The 23,000-nt window shown below is 45.3% G+C and overlaps 1 protein-coding gene across 2 annotated transcripts in view; it reads right to left on the minus strand.

Annotated features, from left to right (window-relative positions):
* Positions 1-15,230: 15,230 nt before the first annotated feature.
* The window catches only part of LOC138009482 (TNF receptor-associated factor 6-like), a 14,099-nt gene continuing 6,329 nt past the window's right edge, over positions 15,231-23,000 (minus strand). For both annotated transcript variants that reach the window (XR_011124410.1, XM_068856515.1), the window contains exons 2-3: positions 18,401-18,532; positions 15,231-16,257 (exon numbers count right to left, since the gene is read on the minus strand). Coding sequence is in view for 1 of the 2 variants with exons in the window: in XM_068856515.1 (XP_068712616.1) it covers positions 15,774-16,257; positions 18,401-18,532 (616 nt within the window). In the remaining variant the exon portion in view is untranslated. The remainder of the gene's footprint in view (positions 16,258-18,400; positions 18,533-23,000) is intronic.

A 23,000-nucleotide genomic window follows, 5' to 3' on the forward strand; every position in this document is an offset into this window, starting at 1 on the left:
CACCCAATGTGACGTACTTTTTGACTCCTGCACCACTGGTCTTGGTCCCAAACAGGAAAAAATCTGGTGTGTTGCAAAACAGTTCCATCACCATTTCTACGCGAGGGACCAACAAACGTCCCGTTCGCATGGCGGCCAAATGAGGATACATGATCATGGTGGCTTTGTTGTTCCCGTAAAAGAGTTTGGTGGCCGTCTTCAAAGCATTCGTATTATTGTGCGCCCATCCGGCGGTGGTGGAAATATCGTCGTCGCCTCCTGTGGCCCCCAGCTGTTCCTCCACGTTCAGGTAATTCACCCAACCTTGAGGGGCCAACAACGTATCGCCTTCGTCTCGACTGTAATTCAAGAGGGTTTCGATGAAAGACTTGTACATGTACGTATCGGTCTGTTCGCTCATCAAGACACCACCCAGTCGTAGATTGATCTGTTTGAAGAGACCGTGGGCCAGATTGTTGGTGACGTACACAAACTTGGTGTCGGTGGCATCCGAGGCACTGTTGGCATCGGTCACGATGCCATTGGTCGACGCCGAATTCAATTTCAGTTCGATTTCAAAAAAACTGCGTCCCAAATCCACAAATTCGTCCAAACCGGGAACGGTAAAGGTGACGGGTACGATACCCGTCATGGCGGCACTATAGGGGATCATCCGGTACGAATCGACCGTGATGTCCGTCGACGGCATGGTAAACAGTTCCACACTCATCGTGTTCTTCTTCTTCGTCTTCTGCTACGTCGTCGTGGTGCTCTCGGTAGGTGCGGCATCAACCAACCACCGTACTGAACGGGGTTCCTGCCTTTTATAGTAGTAGGAGCAGACTGACGTCGACGGTAAGCGCGTTGTCGACGCAACCGTGAATGAACGACCATCGGTCGGCGATTCATCGTCTAAAGATGGACGCCACACTTCGTTTGGCTTTTTTATAGGCATGTCGTCCACCGGCTTTGAGACCGACTTTCACCAAAGCGCCCGCCTTTCGTTTCAAACCGCGTTTGAGCGAGTGTCCCACCACACCTCCGACGTCGTTGAAGGAACGACCACTAGCCGCGGCTTGAAGTCCCGTTTGCACGGCGTTCAACAAGACGGGCGAAGCAATCTTGATCAACTCTTCGGTAGCACCCGATCCACGAAGGTACGGAGGATAATACCGTGTCAAACTACCCCCACGCATGATGAGAAAAATGGTCTACCCTCAGGACGTCTTTGTTTTATACGTTTTGTCGTCTCCGGAACTGAAGGGTGACGATGGTCCTATCACCTTTTCCCAAGTCAGACAGACGTCCATCGCTCTCGGCCACACTGACTTCGATGACATCCAAGTAACGACGACGCATGGGCATCCATTGAATGTGGGTCGGTTCAAAATAGATGCTACCTCCGCCTTGTCGTTGATAGTGAATTTCTCGTATCAGAGGATGTTCGGCATCTCCCATGACGTTACTGCCCACTACGTCTGAGTAGATCAATAAGCTCCGGGAGGTGTGACTTAGAGCATTTTGGAATGCCTTGTTCAAATTGGTAAAGTGCCACTCTACCGTGAAGCTCAGGACGAACCAGGACGAGTCGGCAAACCATAAGCGATCCGAGGCCAATTCCGTACTGGCCACCCGCTTTGATTTCTTAGTCTTTGAGTCATAGAGACTGTATCGAAGATTGGGACCCAAAGAGTGGGTCCCCTGGTTGTTGACTTTCAACCATCCCATGCGAAATGCCAAGTCCTTGATGATTCTTAGTTCCACTTTATTACCGGTACTAGGATGACTTCCCAGCACCCCAATGTCCTTTTTTTCCAAGATGGCCGTCTCTCCTTCCCAGCGAAAGGTCGATCGATGTGTGTCCTCCACCACACCATTCGCTATGCCTTGCAGAGTACCGGTGATCTCCCGTTCGATCTCATTGATCAAGGCTTTCATGAATCCGATCCCATCCACGATGAATGGAGCATTCTGGATGATGTTATCGCACCACACATCTTCCGTACGGGTCTTGCGAGTGTTTGTCGATTCATTCAACAGTTGATACTTGAGTTTCACCATGACTATATTGGACTCCCTACACAAACTCTTAAGATCCATACCACTATCGGGTAGGGAAATGGACGTCAATCCGACCTCCCAGTCCCCCTCAAATTGGACCACCTGAGGGAGTCGCGACTTGAATGTACTGGTCTTATTATTCGGAAACTCTTTCGAAGGATCGCTGAGCACGACGATGCGATTCATGGCGACGACGAAAATGAAGACAGAGCGTGCTTGTTGTATTCTTTGGAAAGACCACGGGACGACCGTCGATTTCCTTGACACGAACGTGGACCGTCTCGATCTGAGATCCGCGTAGGCGATGGTAGTGTACCTGTCGTGGTTCCCACCAGACACCTCCGCTTTTATAGGGAACGGTACGCAGCAATTGGTCGTACGACTCCTCCAACCATTGACTTTCCACTAAATTGATGTAGACAAAGAGGGGACGTTCGATCGGTTGCTTCGCCAAGGGAGTGGGTCTCAATCTGGCAAAGGCCTCGTTCAGACGCACGAACCGCCAATTGAAGGCTTTGGCCATCACCAAGAAATGAGCATTGTTATAGAACGCATGCCATCCCGAACCTTCAGCGACCAAGGCTACCGGCCCGGTGGTTTTGGTAAAAGCACTAGGGTACGACGGAAAGACGGATCCGTCGCGAAACTGTTCTTGGGTGTAATCCGGTGTTGGGGCGGTCTCGTCAATGGCTTCGATGAGGAGATTGGGTCCTTTCTTGTAGTGACCCGGTAGTGGTTGAAAAACTCCGTGTTGTATCACCGTCTTGGTCAACCATCCCATATGGAAAGCCAGTTCGCTGACCCATCCAAAATACTTCCACATGATTCCCTGCTGATACACGAGCGTATTATCCAAAAGCAAGTCGTCTCCCTTCCATACAAACTTGGCCATAGTATTGTATCGCGTCGTCTTTGGAGGGGTCTGACTCGTGTCCGTGACTTCAAAGTAAAGATGTTCTCCGGCACTCAAATTTTGATGGATCTTCTGTTGCATCAGATCAAGGATCTGTTTGACAAATTCCACACCCGTCTCGGATGGAGTGAGCTCCGATAACCAGATGACTCTTCGTTGATTTTGAAAGGTATGCATCTCTCCCTTGGCATTCTTTTTCCAGGTGGTATAGAAAAACATGCACACGTATCCTTCCTTATTCCACGTCTCTGGATGACCCGCACCATGGTACGATTCGTGAACCAGGATCTTCTCGGGAAACGAAGGCGGTGGCGGCGGCGGCGGTGGAATGTCAGGCAGAAAGACGCCACTCAATCCCACTTCCCAACGATCGGTGTCCTGCTGCCAGGCACGACCGTCAGGCAGACGGACTTTGAACTCGGAAGGACCATTGTCGGGAAACTCGGATTTTTGAACATGACTCGACAACGTCACATAACGAGACATCGTGTATGGTATCTTTTATTTGTATCTTTTGTATCTTTTATACATGTCGTAACGCAGAACGAGGAATCCAACTATCGTATTTCTCAGGCCAACCTAACCAATGCACTTTCACGAGTCGCTTGCGTCGTTGCAAGATCTTTTCCACGCGGAACAAAGCTTCGTCGGGCACGGTCACTTTCTGAACATCTTCTTCGTAGAAACTACCTTCGAGAGGCGTGCCATCCCATTCTTTCAGTTTATACGTGACCACGGGTCCGGGTACCACGCGTTGTACGACAAACACTTCTTCGGTCCAACCCGGCAGATACCCTTTCTTGAACGGGCGATGTTTCTTGCTGAGTCGGACACGATCGCCCACTTTGAGTTTGGGACGAGGACGCCGTTTCAGGCGTTTGCCGTACAAGGTGGACCACACCGCGCCTTCGTTCTTCTCCGTCACGTCGCGTGGCGCCATACCGATACTCCGATGCCGACTTCCATTGTACCCGTCGAGGAGTTGGGGCAACACCTTGACATACACTCGCGTATTACGTGCCGTGAAATAACGATACATGCGTTGTTTTAACGTACGATTAAAACGTTCGACGATGGAAGCTTTGGCATCCCCATGCGTCGAAAAATGGTGAATGCCTTCTTTTTCCAACATATTTCTGAACGGGGCATTGTAAAATTCTTTTCCGGCATCCGTCTGTAAACGCAACGGTTTCCGTCCACTCTGTCGCAGAATCTTCTCAAACGCTTCTGTCACGGTCAACCCGGTCTTGTTCTTGACGGGAACGGCCCAGGCGTACTTGGACAAGACGTCGATGACCGTTAAGAGGTATCGGTTTCCTCCATTCCATTTCTTGAGAGGTTGCATCTCCACCAAATCGGCTTGCCATTGATCGTCTTTGTGGAACACCAACACGGGGGACGTCTGAAAACGTCGACGGACCGGACGATGTAACGTGTAGGCCAATTCCCCTTGCAATTCGTCTCGGGCTTCTTTCAAGGACAACCCTTGGGCCTTGGCATATCGGGCCACGCCGCCTAAAGCGCCGGGCGTGCCGGGATCTGTGTAGGCGGTGACGCCGGAAGCACGGCGGCGGTTCTTCCGCTTCGGCATGTCTTGGTGAGAAGGAGTCGGACGGTCAACTCCAAGAGACTAGGCAGGTCTTTCAGGTACCGTTGTTCCAACGTCTGCCACGTAGCGTACGCTCTCTCGGGTCCCAGAGTTCGCGTCAACCATGTCAGGTACATGACAAAATGAGGCCATTTATAGTCGGCCTCGCGTTTCAAAGCGGCGAACGTCGCCATGGCATCCACCGGTTCTTGGGTGGGCAACCCGTCCCATTGATCGTCTCCTTCGAGACAGGTCATGAGTTCTCGACACACCCAGGTCAAGATCGACCAACGGAGACGTCGTCCGTACTCGCGATAAGGGAGACGTACGATTTGTTCGAGTCCCACCCTCACCACCCGACGACCCAATTCAGCACACGACATCATCATCATCATCATCACTTGTTTTATTTAAACATTTTCACATTTGCTGACTTTTATACACTCCGGAATCGATACGAATCTGATCAAAATTCAAATCAAAAAAACAAGATTTCAGCAATCCTGGTGTGATGGGACGGATCCGTTCCAATCGTCTGCACCATTCTTCCTCCCGTTTCTCCATCCTCTTCTTGAGGTACGCATGATCATCATCCGGCAACGGTCCGAAAATCTTCTTCCTCTCTAGGTCCAGCTGCCACTTCTGCCACTTCTCCTGTTCTTCCCGAGAGATCCGTTGGACCGTATCGTGATCGTAGCCCTCGGCACGCCTCTTGAGAATCGTCTTGCCCCAGGCCAGATCTACCCATTGGAAAAACTTACACGATTCCTCTTGTCGACAGGCTAAGAAGAAACGATCCTTGTTAGGAGAGTCTGGTTTCACCGTCCGCGACAAACGCGCCTTCTCCTGATGGTAGCAATGCCAGTGTCCTCGTCGGACATCCTCATGCAGCTGCGCCTCGATGGCATCGATCCAGGTCTGGATTCGATCGGCACCCATCACAAACAAAGGACACACCCCATCATAATCTCGGCAGTACAGGTACGGAGCCCCATTCTTGGTCAAGCCACCTGTCAACGGTGTGGCATGAAACGGGCACAGCACGTCCTTCGGACCGGTCAATGGAGGTGGCGGCGAGGATCGGGACGACGAGGGTGACACCACGGGTGGTGGTGGTGGTGGTGGTTCAGGAACTGTGGTAGTAGGCTCGAAAGGCACGTCATGGTGCACCCTGCCTTCGGCCAAGGATACCACAAACGGCGGATCTTTCTGTTCGAGGGGCATCGTGGCCATCACCTGTTCGTACGAAGGCAACTCGGGTGGCACGGAGGCCAGCAGAGCATCCAACTCACGAGCCGCTTGATTCAGTTCCTCGTCCTTCTTCTTGATCTCCTCTTTTCGTTTGGTGGCCGCTTTCTCACGCGCTTCCTTGTAAATCTTGGCAGGCGGTTGAGCTGCTTCACGAACGACATCGTCTTTCTTCTTACCTCGTTTGGTCGGTTTTTTACCCAAGCCAGGATACCTAGCAGGAGACACACCTCCGTATTGCCACGACGTACTCATGGTGATCAATGGGATCCGGGCTCGCACGACACCGTCCTTTATAACCCGTAACACGTGTTCCTCTCGTGCCTGGTCTTCACGTGCCTCCCACGTGGACGCTCTCATAAAAATCTGAACTCCTTTCTGGGACTCTCCATTTGTCACAGCATGTCTGATGCGACCACGCAAACAGAAGACGACGATCCCATCACCTTACGACTCCTCAAACGTATAGACGCTCTCCTGGATCGTTACTTGTGCAAGTGTTGTCAGTACGAAAAGAACCGACTCCCTTTGTCAGCCTTAAAGACCTGGAAACCGGATGCTAATGTGTGCTCAGAGTGCAAATACATCTTCGACGATGCTGACGACCCCGACCCAGATGTGCGCAACCACTGGTGGTCCAAACGAGGGTGGTCCACCAAAGACTACTGGTCCTCCGCCGAATCCTCCTCCGAAGACGACGACGAAACACCCCTTGGATGAAGTGTGTCTCGTTCTTGATCTGGAATATTTTTGCAGTGGGCGACAGATCTTACCTAGAGAACTGGGATACTGCGACCATACTGGGACTCATCATGGATCCATCCACTACAAACCTTGTGTGGGATGGCCTCATCTCTCTGCCAAAGATCAACGTACCGCTCATTACGTCTCCAAGTACGTCCATGGTCTTCCCTACTATCCAGGACAAGGCTATCACGTAGCCAGTGAACTCCTGGTCGATGTCCGTCGTCTCTACCAACAATTCAAGACCCCACAACGGACCCTCGTGGCTCACAAAGGAGGCATGGAAGGTCAATGGTTGGATACCTGGCAGATTCCTCGTCTAGACTTGGAACGATGGGGATGTCCCAAGTTCGACGATCTACCCCGTCTCTCCGTCGGGTCGTGCGGACAACATCAGCATCCCTTACAGTTACATTGCCCTCAAGTCGAATGCTACCATTTCGTCCAATGGATGCGGTCTCAGCGACTCTTGTCTTACGACACGCGTTACATCAATCACGAACGCACGCAAAGAATGCTAGCCAGTCAGACACCCAGGACCCCGTTACGTCCTGCCCATTGGAAGACGTTCCCTCTACCCAAGTTGAACTATTTTCTTAAAGAACACAAATGTAACCGCCAATGAAAATAAAACATGTTTTTTAATTCACAATGGTGTCCTCTTAACTTACAAATAATCACTAACCAGGAAACGCCCAGTCACGAAGGTACTTTCGATAATAATACAGTCGTGTCTCTCTATTGGCACGCACCCATTCCGTGAATTCACGATGAGGAAAACGATACACAAACCAACGAATAAAACGTTCACTGCGATGTGCTTGTTCCATCAAATATTCCACAGTGTCACTAAAAAACAAACAAAATGTCAACGTCCCAACAGTCCCTCCAAAGTGGTCAAATCATCATCCGACAAATCTGTAAACTCAAACCTGTCGTCGTCGTCGTCCTCAAACTCGTCGTCCGTGGGATCTGTGTTCAGATTCCAGATGGTCCGGGTCACGGCATCATAGACTTGTTGGACGATGATGTCCTGACGCTCATCGTACCGAGGGTAGTTCTGTTTCTCGTTACCCTCCAGGTAGACCTCCCGACAATGAGGACAGGTCCAATGGCTTCGGGTCAACCACCATGTCAACACACAGCCCACGTGCAAGGTTTGGTGGCAACATCCCATCTCCACCAAAAGGTCTGGTTTGATCTTGGCGCCTTGGATGCCTCCAGGTAGTTGTTTATTGACCTTCTCCAGAAACGCTGTCACATTGTTATCACATTTTGATTCAAAGTCCTCTTCGCCACAGATGACACAGGGGAACTCAGAGGTATCATCGGCATCGAGGAATTGTCCTGCAGGTTTGGCCTTCCCCGCCCAACGGACAACTGCCTTCATTTCTACGTCGTCCACCTCTTTGTCTTTGTCTTTCTGCCGAGTCGAGATGTTAAATATAGGGCCAGCAAATCCCATTGTAGGAACAACGTTGTTGTTGTTGTTGTCGTTGCTTCCGTGACCCCGACCGATGACAACATTCATCACACTGACCATCAATCGACCATTTCTTTCTTGCCTCTGTGCTCGTCGCATATCTCTCGTTACTTCTGCGATGGATAAACAACCTCCCATAGACTTTTCAAAGAACAAAAAAATGATGATCCTTCCAACGCCTCGGTTCTTATAGACCTCTATGGACCTCGTTTTCAAGAAGAGACCTTTCCTGGAGGGGTACCCCCCCATCCCCCCCTCTAAGTCACCTGACCTATCACATGACCCATCAGGGTCTCTTATAAGAGCGCGCGATCCTAAACCTCTTCATTCTGTTTGTGATGCTTCGACAATATGCCACCTGTCACGCGCTTGCAAGCCAGAAGGGCCAGAGAAAGACTCAACCGTATATACCAGATATACCAAGAGAACAAGGACGAGATCCTCAGAAAGACACGGCAACTCGAGCGGAAGAAAGCCGAGCAACGAGAACGAGAGCAGAAACAATTCGAAGCAGAGAACCAATGCGTGATCTGCTTCGAATACCATCTAACGGAGCCCCACAAGCTCGAGCATCTGACGTTTGCAGCCATTTGTCGCCACCTGGGATCCCTGCGCAAACTCCGACACCGATCCACCCCCATGAAGATGTTTTGCTGCAAACAGAGGATGCACGACCGGTGTCTCTACGCGTTCCTGGCCACGCAGTATGGTTATATGAACCAGCACCAAAGGAAGGATTGGCAATGTCCTCACTGTCGGACCAGTCTGCTCGTGGCGGGGAACAAATACTTTCCCCAAATCGCCCAGAACCCAGACGTGGACAGAGTCCGAAGAAACTTGTTCGGAAGTTGACGTGTGCCTCCGATGCATTTGCCAAACATAAGGAAGGTCTTTGCCAAATAGGTACCACACCCGTTCCTTTGCGTTGTCCTTCCTATTGGGACCGCTTTCATGTCACGTTATTTCGAATCCTGTATCTACATCCATTAGCTCGGAGCCGCGCTATGGACGACCCATCCATCATGATTTTATGTTGTTTAGCTTTGTTAAACTTTTTAGTAGGGTAGTAGGTTCTGGATTCCTACACCATTGTTTATTCAAGGGACGAGGTTAGACACCAGGTCTCCTCACACGTTCCCGCTTGTAAATAAGTTTTGTTTGATTAAACCGTTATGATTCGAGAAACCAAACCACTCTGGTCTCCTTCATGTTCCCCCCGGATCTCGGTCCACATTCCAAACATACTTTCTGTTTGACTCCCCCGGTTATGACGTCAAATGGACTTTGACCCCACCGTCTCAACCAATCCTGTTCACGTGTGCACGTGATAATGGCGGACCTAAAAATATCCACCAATCAGAACACGATGCATCTCATTAAAAATCGCTCTCGACCAATCAGATTGCTCCATTCAAAACCGGCCTATATTCCCCCATAGTACTACTCTGGAGTTTTCTCTACCGTTGTGAAATACAGCCTTATTTCGTAATTTCCAAATTCCATATAAAATAGACTTGATCAAGTATAAGATAAGGCAGAGGTTCTTTGCATGAGGAGTGGGGAACTCATAAAAGAAGACAAAAGCGCAATTCGGCCTAAAAGGCGAAGTCAGGAGGCTATTTAGGAGGGGTAAGAAGTGGAACCAAACCAATAGAACGCGCGGGCAGTGTAAAAAACAATGGTCAATAGTTTCATCCCTAGGGCAAGACGCACAGCGGGAGGATCCTATATAACCCCAATCACGAAGGGAGCGACGCACTTTAATCGCACGAAGAGTAATTAATCAGGCTAAGTCGTTTTTGAAGTTTTCGGTGAAATCATCACGGACTAAACGCCAATGACGAGACAGGGAAAAACGCGCAGATACGAAGGGAGACCAAAAAGCTGGAAGAATCGGAATAGTGTAAGCCTTCTTTAGAAAAAGCGGATAAAGGGACTTCGCCGAAAAAATAAAGGTGCGGGGGATATTCACAGACTGAAGGGAGCTCAAAACCGAGACGTAAAAACTAGTGGGCTGGGCAGCGCTGGGCGTCAGATTGTCGCGCAGCGTTGACCACTCAGGCCGCAGGGGCGCCAAGCGGGCACCGCAAAAATACTTGGCAATATAAAAACACTTGTGACACGACTCGCCAAGAACTAAGGCTACGAGGCGTAAAGCCTTTCCCTGACATACAAAGTCTTTCAAACCCAAACCTCCCTCAGACGTAGGGCAAACAATAGTCTTACGGGCCACAGTCTCTAACCTGGCGCCCCACAAAAAAAGGCCAAATCAAACGATTTAACTTGTCATAGACCCATCTGGGAGGATCCAAAACACGACTAACATAGAGAAGTTTGCTTAAACCAAAAATGTTCAAGATCAGAACTTTGCCAATCAAGGATAGAGACCGCGACTTCCACAGGGATAAGGACTTGTCAAGTTTTGACAAACGGGGTTCCCAATTATCGCGATTCACATCAACTGTACCGAAGACAATCCAGAGAATTTTCATTTTTTGCACCCATTTGAGGCCAAGTGACTTGTCATGGCGGTCTTTCCAAGCACTAAGCCACATGGCCTCAGTCTTAGAGACATTCAGCTTTGCTCCGGTGCCTCTCTCATATAAGGATATTGCACGGAAGAGCGAAACAAGAGAGCGGTCATTCTTGACAATTGCTGTTGTATCATCCGCATATTGCCCGACCTTAAACTGGATCCCCCCAGCCCCAGGCAGGAGAAATCATCGATGTCAGGAGAATCTCTAACCTTACAAGCTAAAACCTCTACACACAGGATGTAAAGCATAGGCGACAAAGCGCCGCCCTGCCGTACACCTCGATGCAAAGGGACAGGATTCGAAAGAAAATCATTAACGAGAATACGCATGTAAGCACCATTATAAAGCGTACGAATGCAATTGCAAAAGGAAGGTTCAAAGCCATAATGCTCAAGAAGAGTCATCAGAAAAGACCTATTAACCCGATCGAAGGCCTTCTCCTAGTCCAACGAAACTAGAATCCCCGTTTCCCCAGTGCGGTCAATGTAATCTAAAGTATCACGCAATAGAGCTAAATTAGAAGCGATAGTCCTTCCTGGAACAGAGCAAGTTTGATCAGGGCTGATAGTAGAACTCAAAACCCTAGCTAACCGTAAAGCGAAAGCCTTAGAACAAATTTTATAATCTACATTAAGGAGGGAGATTGGACGCCAGTTCTTCAAGTCCTTACGATCATCCCTCTTGTATACTAGGCGAGTAACACTAAATTTCATAGATTCGCACAATTCGCCATCACTTAAACTTTCATTGAAAACGTCGACTAAAAGGGGGCCAAGCCCCGACCAAAAATTTAAATAAAATTCAACTGTCAAACCGTCTGATCCAGGAGTCTTATTCCTATCAGAGAGGTTAAGGGCCTGTGTAGCTTCATCTAAGGAAAGGAGGCCCTCACAAGATTCTCGATCGGAATCCGACAAACGGTTCGAAACGTGAGAAAGAAGCTCATGTTAAACCTCAAGATCAATCTCCTCCTCAGCGAAGGGGGCAGAATAAAAGCGCTCATGAGCCTCCGTCATCTCAGCAAGAGAGGAGACCTCATCCCCCTCTGGAGTCAAAACTGACGATATTAAGGATTTTCGTGTCGTTGATTTTCTAAATTAAAGAAAAACCTAGTGGGGGCCTCACCTTCCTCCAACCACTTAGCACGACTTCTGATTTTAGAACCCTCTAATTCACTGTCAAAGATATATTTTAAAGAGGCTTCTAACTCTAAGATCTCTGATAAAAATGTCGAAATCCCTGAAGCTAAACGCCGCTTCAGCACGATCAGTCGATTGGTGAGAAGGACTTTATCTCTAGAAAGCTCCTTACGTCTATCACGAGCAAAAGAAATCGAAGTTGACATGAAATCCTTCTTTAACAACTCCCACATTTCCTTAGTCGAAGAAAAAACGTGGCGAAAAGATAGATATGCATCAATCAAATCAGAGATCTCGGAGCAAAAAGCTCTATCCTGGAGGAGGGAATTATTAAACTTCCAAACACCCGGCCCAGATCTAGCTGGATCTGTCAGATCAAGCTCTAGAACAACAAAATCATGGTCAGAATAAACACATGGGAGGATGCTACACTCACTAATCGAATCGCAAAGAACACGGGAGACAAAAAATTTGTCTAATCTGCTTGCAATACTGAAATCGTGGTTAAACCACGTGAACTGACGCTCTCTAGGATGTTTGAAACGCCATGCATCTCTAATACTACAAGATGATTTGAAATCGGGTAAACCCGAATCGACAGAAATGTTACCTCCCATTTTGTCTAAACTGGAATCGTAACAGTTGAAATCTCCCGCTAAAACAAGCCGAGAGTTGGGAAAAAAATATGCATGAGCCGACCGAAGAAAAGTTCTTCTCTCAGCTGGAATCGTAGGCACATAAAAATTAACAAGGTTGACATTAATGTCACCAAAACTGATAAAAGACTGAGGACACGCTCCTCTGAGTCCCTTTGCCAAACTGATAGTCTATCTCGAAAACGGTCAGAACACAAAATCGCAACGCCCCCTCTTCTTCCAAACGCCGGGGCCCAAAAGCTAGGGCCGCGCCAGCGGGAAGAAAAGGAGGACTGGATAGTCACATTAGAAACCATAGTCTCTTGAATACAGCAAAAATCAAGATTCGCGCTATAAAAATAATCAGTGATCGAAATAAACTTCCTATCGCTCAAGCCTCTGACATTGATCGTGCAGCACCTGAAGGCAAAGGGCCTAAGTGGGCTCAAACAAATCTACATCAAAATCCTGACCTCCCGAGGCATCCCGATCCGGCCGAGGGCGCTTTCTCCGAAAAGGAAGCACACCAGCAGGCGGGGATACCTCGATGGCAGAAGCGCTATCTAGACCCACCTGTTCACTTGCTGCTACCACAGGTTCTTCTGAAATGTCATTGGGATCATCAGCATCATCTAGAGCATCACAACGCAAGACAGGAGCATCCGGCGGCGTAACAGAAGGAACTTCCGGATCCGCAGAGAGGGAAGCACTCATAGAAGCAACATCACTATCATCATTATCATTCACAGCAGTATCACCATTATCATCATCACCATTATCATCATCATCATCATCATCATCATCATCAGTATCAGAAAGCGTCTCTCCAGCACGAGCATTCTCTCCAACAGAAGGGTCAACAGTGTCACGGTAGGAGTGCGGGCGCTGGAACCAGGAGAAAGGACAGTCAATGGCCACGTGATCATGTTCCTTACAAATACAACACTTCATCGAATCAGGGCAGGATCTGGAGACATGACCGATGGAATCACAGTTGAAACAGACCAGGTTTTGGCAATCTTTGGCCAGATGATCAAGGCCATTACATCGGCGGCAGGTCTTTGGCTGGTTGTCATACTGGACACGGAGGAGGAACTTCCCGAAGCGGAGATAACAAGGGATAGGGGAAGTTATATCCATACGGTAATGGCGCATGCCATTGAAGACATTGGGAAAACTCTGAACCCTTCCACGGCGGGAAGAGTAGATACGGCCATACTTCTTCAGACGATGGTCCAGAGCTGTGTCCGGTAACTCGTATGGGGCGTCATACACAGTCACAAATACAACCTTAGCTCGAGCCGGATGAGGAACGGTGGTACGATTAGCCACAATAAAGGAGGACTTACTCACAAAAAGGTCGCGAAATTCAGAGTTGGAGAAGGAGATGTGAACTGTACCATTGGGTGCCCGTTGGAGGCAACGAACTGCCGAGGCTGGGATGCCATCACGGATTAAGCTATCAAAGATCTGCTTTGAGGTAACAGTTGTATCCTCTAAGGTAAAAAAGGCAGTGCAAGGTCGATCCGGAATGACATTGTGCGGGTGGAAGTGATCTTTCTCAAAACGAGAGAGGAAAGATCGCGTGACAAATGGACGGGCAGCAGTGGATCCGCCGTTGAGGCTACGGCGGTCTCCGGTAACAGCCGCTGCGTAAGAAACATTCATCGGTGAACTTCCAAGATACGATGGACTACTATTAAAAGCAGAGGGGTGAGACAAGACCACACCAGGATCGCAGGAAGAAGCAGATGGTAAGGCAGAAGAGGGATTCACTTCCATATGGGCGTCCTCATTCGTCGAGAGACCAGCTTCTCCGGAGAGCGGAAACGACGCTGAGACTGGACTATATAAATCTTCAGAAGCATTAGCCCAAGAACGCGGAACATCAGGATTACCAAGATCAGACATGATGTAATGGAACGTGCAGGAACGTGCAGAACCACGAGGGGAAAGGCCGCAACGACCCCCCTTGGGCACCAATTTGGACAGGAGAAAATCGACTCACAAACCGATAGAGCTCCGCCCTGGGATAGCCCAACTACAAACTGACAAAAGGCCTGGGCCTCATCAGTGCAGTGCTGATGTCTGGGATGGAGGTTAAGCTTATAAAGCCACCCCGAATGTCCCACACATGTGGTACATCTAAGCCATGCCAGAGTGCTCAAACTAGCGAGCTAGTGAGCATGCGCAATTGCTAGCGGCAATGACTCCCAGTAGAGTGCTCAATTTGGACATGAAAGCAAAAGTTTTGTAATGCCAAAGAGCTATATTTAACTGCAGACAGTACTGTTTCGGCCTTCTGGGCCTCATCATATATATATATATATACATATATATATATATATATAACTAACTGCATATATATATATATATATATATATATATATATATATATATATATATATATATGATTACCACAATAAATGATTTACCACAATATACATTTAATATTAAACTCCTCATGAGTGAGGCAACTCACGAAACAGCGTTGTCGAGATGCAACATCTAGTCTTGTTTTAACTTTTCAACCAAATCATTTATTTCTGCTCTATCTAAGGATATCGAGCACTCTATGCAGACAAGTCGATTTCCTGTCTACTTATGTGCCGTGAGTGGGAATCGAACCCGGGTCCCCCTGGTTACTAGTCGGGTGTGCTAACCACTGCACCATCACGACAACGCTGCTGGCAACAGAGCAATCAGTGAAGATAATTGTTAGCCACGGGGTTCCCCGGCAATGCTTTAACATTCAGGAACAGGACTACACCGGATCACCCGGAGGTGATTCACAGATATATATATATATATCATTTGCAAACGTGCGCACAAATGTGCTCAAACAACGCAAAAAGACTAATGTTATAAAAGATAAAATCTTTACTAAAAAATACCAGAAAATATGTAATCTTTATTAAAAGTTAACCGGCCAACTAAATGACCAAAAACCTAAAACTATGTTTAAAAAAATCGTTCTTTCTGGGCAAAATATCAAAAAAGGCCCAAGTTAAATACTATCCTACAAATCTATACCATAATAATGCATCAAATAAATATATTTAAAATTATCATATTAATTAAGTAGTTTTAGCTATCGGTAGTGTCTCTATTAAATTAACCAAATGGAACGGCCTAATATGGACTTAAAAGGGAACGTGGTCTCTAGCACATTGCACTATTGTAGCTAAATCGAGGATGAGCTATCCATCCACTACACGCTATGTAAGCACCCCAGAAATGTATTCATCAATAAGTGGTTTTCACTTTTCATCGCCACCATGCATATGTCGGTGGACGAATACGAAAGATCGTCCACCAGCCGTTGTACATGACGTCATTTTTTGTCTTTTGAGACTAGTTGCAACCCATGTATTCTTACTTTTTAAGCATTAACTTTTAAGCAGTTCAAATATCATATTTTCACAGATATTTGCTTCGTCTTAGGCTCAACCTGAAAATTCTATTTTCAAGAACAATTTATCGTCTTTCACAGCTGGAGGACCAAAAAACTTCTCAATTGGAGCGAATTTTGCAAAGCCATACCCGGTGCAGGAAATTGCATTACGAGGCTTTTGGAAGGCTGACAGATGTGGCATCGCTTTCATCACCCGACTGATTTCGTCGCGACCTCCGGGACCACTCTGATCTAGGACGCTAACAGTGATTGTACCACAAAAGGGCCAAACTAGGAGACTGTCGTACTCTCCTTGTATCATATGAATGAAAAGAGCCACGTGGGTGCCTCTTCCACTGCCAACGCCCCTGGGGTAAATTCTTATGCCCACCATCCTTCCTTGCGGATAATTGCACAGTGCATCAGTAAAGATTGGTGTTTGGTTCTCCTTATGTTGAGAAATCTCGGTTATTGAGAAAGTAAAATTGGTGGCATTTGGACATCCCCATTTCAGATAAGCTGTGCGAGGAATGGACCTATCAATAAATTTTCCAGGATTAGTAAAAAGTCACCAAAAACAATCCTATTGAGATGCATTTCTCGATGATACCCTGGGGGGAAGGCGGGGCTTATGCTCCTAATAGACTTTGCCCAGCGTTTTTAGTGAAAACGTGGATTTGTCTGAGGTTGTCACGTCTCGCGAGCTCACAAACCTGGACTAGTTGTTCAAAATGGCGGATAACGCCTTTCACCGGATAAGTCACTATCCATTGGATATGGCAATTGGTTTCGGCATGCCTTATTAACTGACAAGGGATTTATCTGGCGGACTGCGCTGGGGCCTGGTGTTTAACGACGGTCTTTCCCTTCAGATTGGAGTAGCACAAGTTGGGTTTGGAGAGAGAGCGCGCCATATTCAGCGCAGAAAATACGATACGATATGCTAACTTTATTTAGAGAGGGAGACGCAATTTGCCTTTTACAGTTTTCCAACTTGCCGCCCTCTACCTATACCACGGAGGAGAAACCACAATACAGGGAAATCCAAGCAAATAGAGTGTAGGTTAATTCTTTTGCGTCCCACAGGGTTATGAACATTGAAGGGTTGTCAGATGGGGCCTACGGTTTCCCGTTCTTATCAGAGAAGATTAGAGAGTCTAATCCTTTGCAGATGTCATTACAAAGGCTGCACTTTCTCCTCAGTTATTTAAAGTCCCTGGGTGTTGGCCCGGCCGGGTTTTGATCCCTCGTAAAGAAGTGCATGGCATGCAGAACTTTAACATGTTCCACCCAAAATGCGGTCGACGTCATCGTTGTATTCACTCCCTAATTAAACTGTAATGGGCCCTTTGCAGATGGCGATCACGCCGTACAAAAACCCGACACCATACTGAAAAGCAAATTGCGGTCTGCGACATCTCAAACGAAGACAATTATGATTTAAATTAAGTTGCTTTGTGTTAGGTGCCCCAGTGCGCAATTTGTTCTCTGGTATGGCGGTTTTTGTGCTATGTGATCGCCAGCTGTAAAAGGGCCCATTGTGTCAATTCTGTAATAGATCATTACCATTGAGAAGGCCTGTACAACTTTTCAAACTTTTACAAACCTAAATATACCACGCAGATCAATATAGAAAGCATGTGATAAATACCACTTATTAACCTCGTCCGTTCGGTCATTACAGGGAAATCTCAGACCGACATATCAAGGCCGAGGTCTGAGATTTCCTGTAATGACCGAACGGACGAGGTTAATAAGTTATTTATTATATGGCTTCTTTTTTTTTTTTGCTCAGTTTTTGGCCTGTTCTTCTTCCTTTGGATAATAAAACTCGCTCTCTTCGTTGCTTGCTCATACTAAAGAAATATCTGTATACTAGTTTTTCTTTCAGTTATTATAAATATAGTTGTACTTTGTTCATATTTTTTGTTGTTTTCGCCCACGCGCTCGTAGCTTTTACTCTCAACTCAAAAGGGCCGTCGAGCCGAGAAAAATTTTCATGATGCCCAGTTATTACAAGGAAATCTTCCCCGCTCAGCAGCCAATCAGAACGCACGTACTATTGTAGCCATATAATAATAAACAGCTATTCAACGAAATGGAAGTGACTATAGCGGTGGATATTAACTGAGTCTTGAGGCGGCCACCGACACTGAGGTGAATACTGAGGTTTTTCAGTCAGGAGGTAATCAAGGGAAGCCTCTATCTTCCATACTTGGCCTAGGAGGCAACCCTTTCCCGAGTAGATTTATTTATAGAACGCGTCTCTTAGGAGATTCAGCACGCCTATTGTGTTAAAAGCCAATCAAAACAGAGCCTAGCCATCTCAACTTCAAGGAAAATATGACACCTCTCTCGAGAAAAACCTGTTCCTAGAAGACAAATTTACTCGGGAAAAGGTTGACTCAAGGAATTAGTGGAGACGGAGGCTCCCCTTGATGAACTCCTGTTCTAGTATATACTAAAACAATGATATAATATTGCAGAAAAAGACGATTTCAACTCATTTATTTCTGCAACGATGACAATATTTTCGGTCGCAAATCCCGCGCGAGTTCCTCGGAGATCAATAGCAAAGGATGTTTGAAGTTCTAGTAGCCAATCAGAGCGCACCTTCAACGCTATCCACTGTCTTAATATGTATATACCAGCTGGTCATAATTCGGGCTTGTCACTTGCCTCCTTATTATCGAATTCCAAATACGTATCTCTCCCGCGGTGCATGTATGCTCCGATGCTCTTTCAGTATCCCCAACAGAAGAAACTAAGTTCACTGCCATAACCTGTTGATCATGCAGAGTTGTCTGCCCCCTGAATTTGAAACAAAACAACGGGCAGTTAACATCAGAAGACTGAATTTTGCTTTAATCAATTCGTCATCAGGCATATCTTTGAATGAGGAGTGCTTAAAGAAGTTTTCAAATGACTGTCAAAAGTAATTACGCGATTGCAATTGCTGCACTTAGTGATTGGTGTAAACATCTCACGCTAGTTTATCAACCAATGAGAAGGAAAACCACTGCGCGACTTGAAAGAGCGATATTTTCCCGCGCTTTGAGCAAATTACAATTACATGGAATTGCTACGAATTTGGATTGGTTCATTGCGCTGCTTGCATCTGCTGTGATTGGTCAAAGTCTTTACCTTTGTGTCTGTTTTAAGACACTCAATTGAAAACCACCGCTGTAGTTAGTCCATGCAGAAAACTATGGGTATCCATCCAAGCCAAAATTTAAACTTGTTGTTCTTAAATCCAAACCTTCAATTCAAGCATTCCATCTCGCAATTTAAACTTGCATTTATTAAATTCAAACATTCAGTTTGTCAATTCAAACATTCAATTCGTCAATCACACATGCAATTCCGAATTGAATGTTTGACTAACGAACTAAATGTTTGAACTTCCGAATTGAATGACGAATTGAAACTTTTAGTTGCCGAATTAAGTGTTTGAATTGATGAAATGAATGTCTAAATTGTCGAATCGAATGTTTGAATTGCCGAATTGAATGTTTGAAACGACCAATTGAGTGTTTGAGTTGACAAATTAAATAAACAAAAGAAAAGAAAGTGAACATAACAATACCTAATCAACAAGGCCTAATCAGAATAACAATTGTCCTTTTGTCTTCCGCCATTTTGATGCGGTATATGAAAGTCTACCCAAGGTTTGGATTTAAGAACCACAAGTTTGAATTTTGGCGGGGATGGAGACCCATACCCATGTTATCAAAAGGGACACATTTTTATGAACAATAGTTCCCAAATCGCACATAAAGAACTAAATTGTTCCGCTCGGAATTCGGAACTCGGCAATTTTCACGATGGCGTCATTTGACTACAATTACCACAATTCAGTTTGTTTTTCTTTTCATACTTAAAGCTTGTATTCCCAGTGGGGTAAAAATAACAATATCTCTAATTAACACGAAAAAAGCGAAACCTGAAGGATTCTGGTACTCGTAGTCAAATGACGTCATCATGCAAATGTCCTATTGGTTGCCATGTGATAGAAAGGAACACATTTTTAGGAACAATAGATCTCAAATCATCCATTAAGGTCCAATTTGTTCCACGTACTTGGGATCCGGAACTCTGAAAAATTGGTTCCCATGTTATGGAAAGGAACATTTTTTTTAGGAACATTACACTTTTTGCTGTTCATTTAGGAAAAATATACATTCATTTACGTCAACAGTTGAAACTATACGGCAAATATACGTTCATTAGCACTTCCATGGACTTCATTAAGGCGACTGACGAACTTTCAATAATGCTATTTGCATATGGATTAACATTCAATAGGATCATCGGGTGAACAATTGTACATTTGGACAATCAACGAGAACAAATGTACTTTCAATCTCGCGCAATGGTTAATCATTAACACCAATAGAAGATCAATTGCATAGTATGACAATCAATGGCGTATTTAGGGACATATAATAATGCAACTTGCATAGAGACGCACAATCAATTGCACCTTCACACAATCGTTTATTCGTAATCGTCAATCATTAACGTTCCCAAGTCATCCACTAAGGTCCAATTTGTTCCGCTCGAGATTGGGAATTCGGAACAATTGGTTCCCTTTTTAACAATAAAGGACCATTTTGTTCCGTATCTTCATAAAAGCACCTTCCCATGTTATCCAAAGGAACACATTTTTAGAAACAATAGTTCCCAAACCAACCATTATAAGGACCGATTTGTTCCCCTCGGGATTCCGAACTCGGAACAATTGGTTCCTCTTCTTCCAACAGATGACCATTTTGTTCTAAGTAGTATCAAAGCACGTCCCGATTCCGTCAAAGGGAACACGAGGAACAATTTGTACTCGCTTTTCAAGAGGGGACCGTTCCAGAGGCAAGAAAAGAAACAGCTCTGAAAAACAAAATGTGCTCAAAAACATCGTTAGTTAAAAAGAAACAAGCCAAAAAGCGACTAAAAGATCACTTTGGAGAACACAATCAAATGCGGAAATTTTGCTGGACGAAATGAAACGCTCACATGGAAAAAGGAAACAAAATTGAAATTTGGGGAATGATGGACAAAAGGACGTTACTCGGGTGCAACTTAAGTAATTAATTATTCCTTTAATCGGCCTTGAGAGCAATCAAAATATCGAGAGATTTCTAAAGATCCTTTGAATGACACAACCTAATAGAAAAGCTGTTAGGTGTGTTGATTTTGAAGTGATCCCAAATTCGAATGTAACTGAAACGTTTTGAGGGAAAACAAGAAACCTCTTCGTAGAGTTAAGGAGGGTGCACAGCTTGCTTCGTTCGCCCGGCTTTTCTTCCAAGAAGATATATAACACAGTGTCGCTACTTCTGTCTCTAGGGGCTAATGTTTTTGCTTCAAATTAACATTCTTTCTAAGTCTAAGATGATGTCCTGGTACATCAGCCGTGCAGACGTATTTCCTGACTGAATAGAGCAACACGTAACCTATGATCATAAGTAAACAAAATTCAGACTCCCAGTTAGATAACAGTATCACTCATGTAACTACTCTTTCTGATTCTTGGGCCCTCGATATCTATCACGGTCAGGTATACGGAATTCAACGTCAATGGCATTCAGGTCATTCAGAGGGGCCCCATTTGAAAACTTTAAGTTGATACTTGCGCAATATAAATGAATAAAGTTGAAGATTTGTTTTTCCCCGGCCCGTTTATTAAAATTTCAATGTTCGCCAAAAAACAACTTGAAAGTTACAAAGTGTACGAAATAGCTGAAACCCCGACATTTAGCTTTCGAAATACCCGCTATTTGACTGTAGCACGTGGCCAAAATCATTACATGATATGGCCTTGTGACATCACAAGCCTTATCTTCACTCACAAGCAATATACCGGAAATGGGAAAGAAATCGTTGGGCGTGAGACTTCGCTGACTTGTAGTCAACTTGTAGAAACGTACACAGAAGAAATATCGATTTCCTTTGGATCCAGTTAACATTTAATTACTATTTTTCCTTTGTTACGAGTCAATCGCGCCAAGCGTGCTCAGGGCTGAACTTAAAGATTAACAATAATCGCACATCAACTTTTCGGGACTTCTATTTTAATACAATAACAAATTTGTGAAACAATATACCTAATGATGTTAGGCAGGCTGAGTCTATCGCCTCTTTTAAGCGTAAACGTAAAGTGGTAGTATGAGTGTATCACATAGAATTCCATGAAAGAACAAAAACGCCATTTACCGTTTGCAAATATCTTCATTAGTTCCGAAGATATTTAAGTTTTAAAAATATCCAAATGAGATGAATGATGACGTCATACACTAAAACCCAGTATTATATTGAGAATATTAATAGAGCTACCTTGGTCAATCTGCAGAGCGGACCATTGAAACTTGGTAGTCTAATAGTTCTACAGGAAACACACCTATGGCTATAAAAAATTATGTTCCCATGACAACTCACTCTTTTCCAGTCCCCACCCACTTGATATAATGATAATGATAATAATAATAATAATAATAATAATAATAATAATAATAATAATAATAACAACAATACTTTAATAGGATCTTCCGTCCTGGTTTTTCAGATACTATTTACAAAAAATGTTTGATGAAATGACTGATATTAAAATTATGATGAATTTTATAACAATGGTATAAAAGTCCCTAAGATATGCTGGAGTCCTTAAGGAGGAGTTCAACAATTGGCTTTTCAAAGTCTTTTTGAAGCTACGAAGGTTTGTGCTTTCTCTGACATCAGCGTTCAGGTTGTTCCAAATTTTTGCGCCTCTATAAGCAAAGGTACGTTGACCTGCTGCTGTTCTAAAGACTGGTATTTGTATAGTGTTTGCTTACCGTGTGTTACGGGTGTGGATTTTTGAACGATTTGTGAATGTTAGCAGCCCGTTTGGTTTCCTGTTTGGCGTATAGACAGCGAACTGTTTCAGTCTTCGTGGCGAAGTTTCGTTTTTGATTGGCTGTGATGATATTGAATAGCCACAAAACAAAGTTCACTGGTTGCCGCAGGGTCATACATTACTACGTTTATTTATAACGTATACTTATTGTGGTTACGCCTGAACGTTTGGCATCAATTTTGGCCCCAGTTAAATTTCTGATCTGTTGAAGTATTCTAGAACCTTATTTGTGCTAAATTAAATGTCGAAAGTGTGCTAGCGTAACGTCTAAATTGCTTATTATGACATTTTTTTATTCTCTCAGGCGTATAGTTTCAATTCATTTCAACTAATTTCAGTCAAGTTAAATGAGCACCAGAGAGCGAGCGAACTTGACTTTAAAGAGAGACT

This window comes from Montipora foliosa, chromosome 7 (genome assembly GCF_036669935.1).
Source record: "Montipora foliosa isolate CH-2021 chromosome 7, ASM3666993v2, whole genome shotgun sequence".
Lineage (NCBI taxonomy): Eukaryota > Metazoa > Cnidaria > Anthozoa > Scleractinia > Acroporidae > Montipora > Montipora foliosa.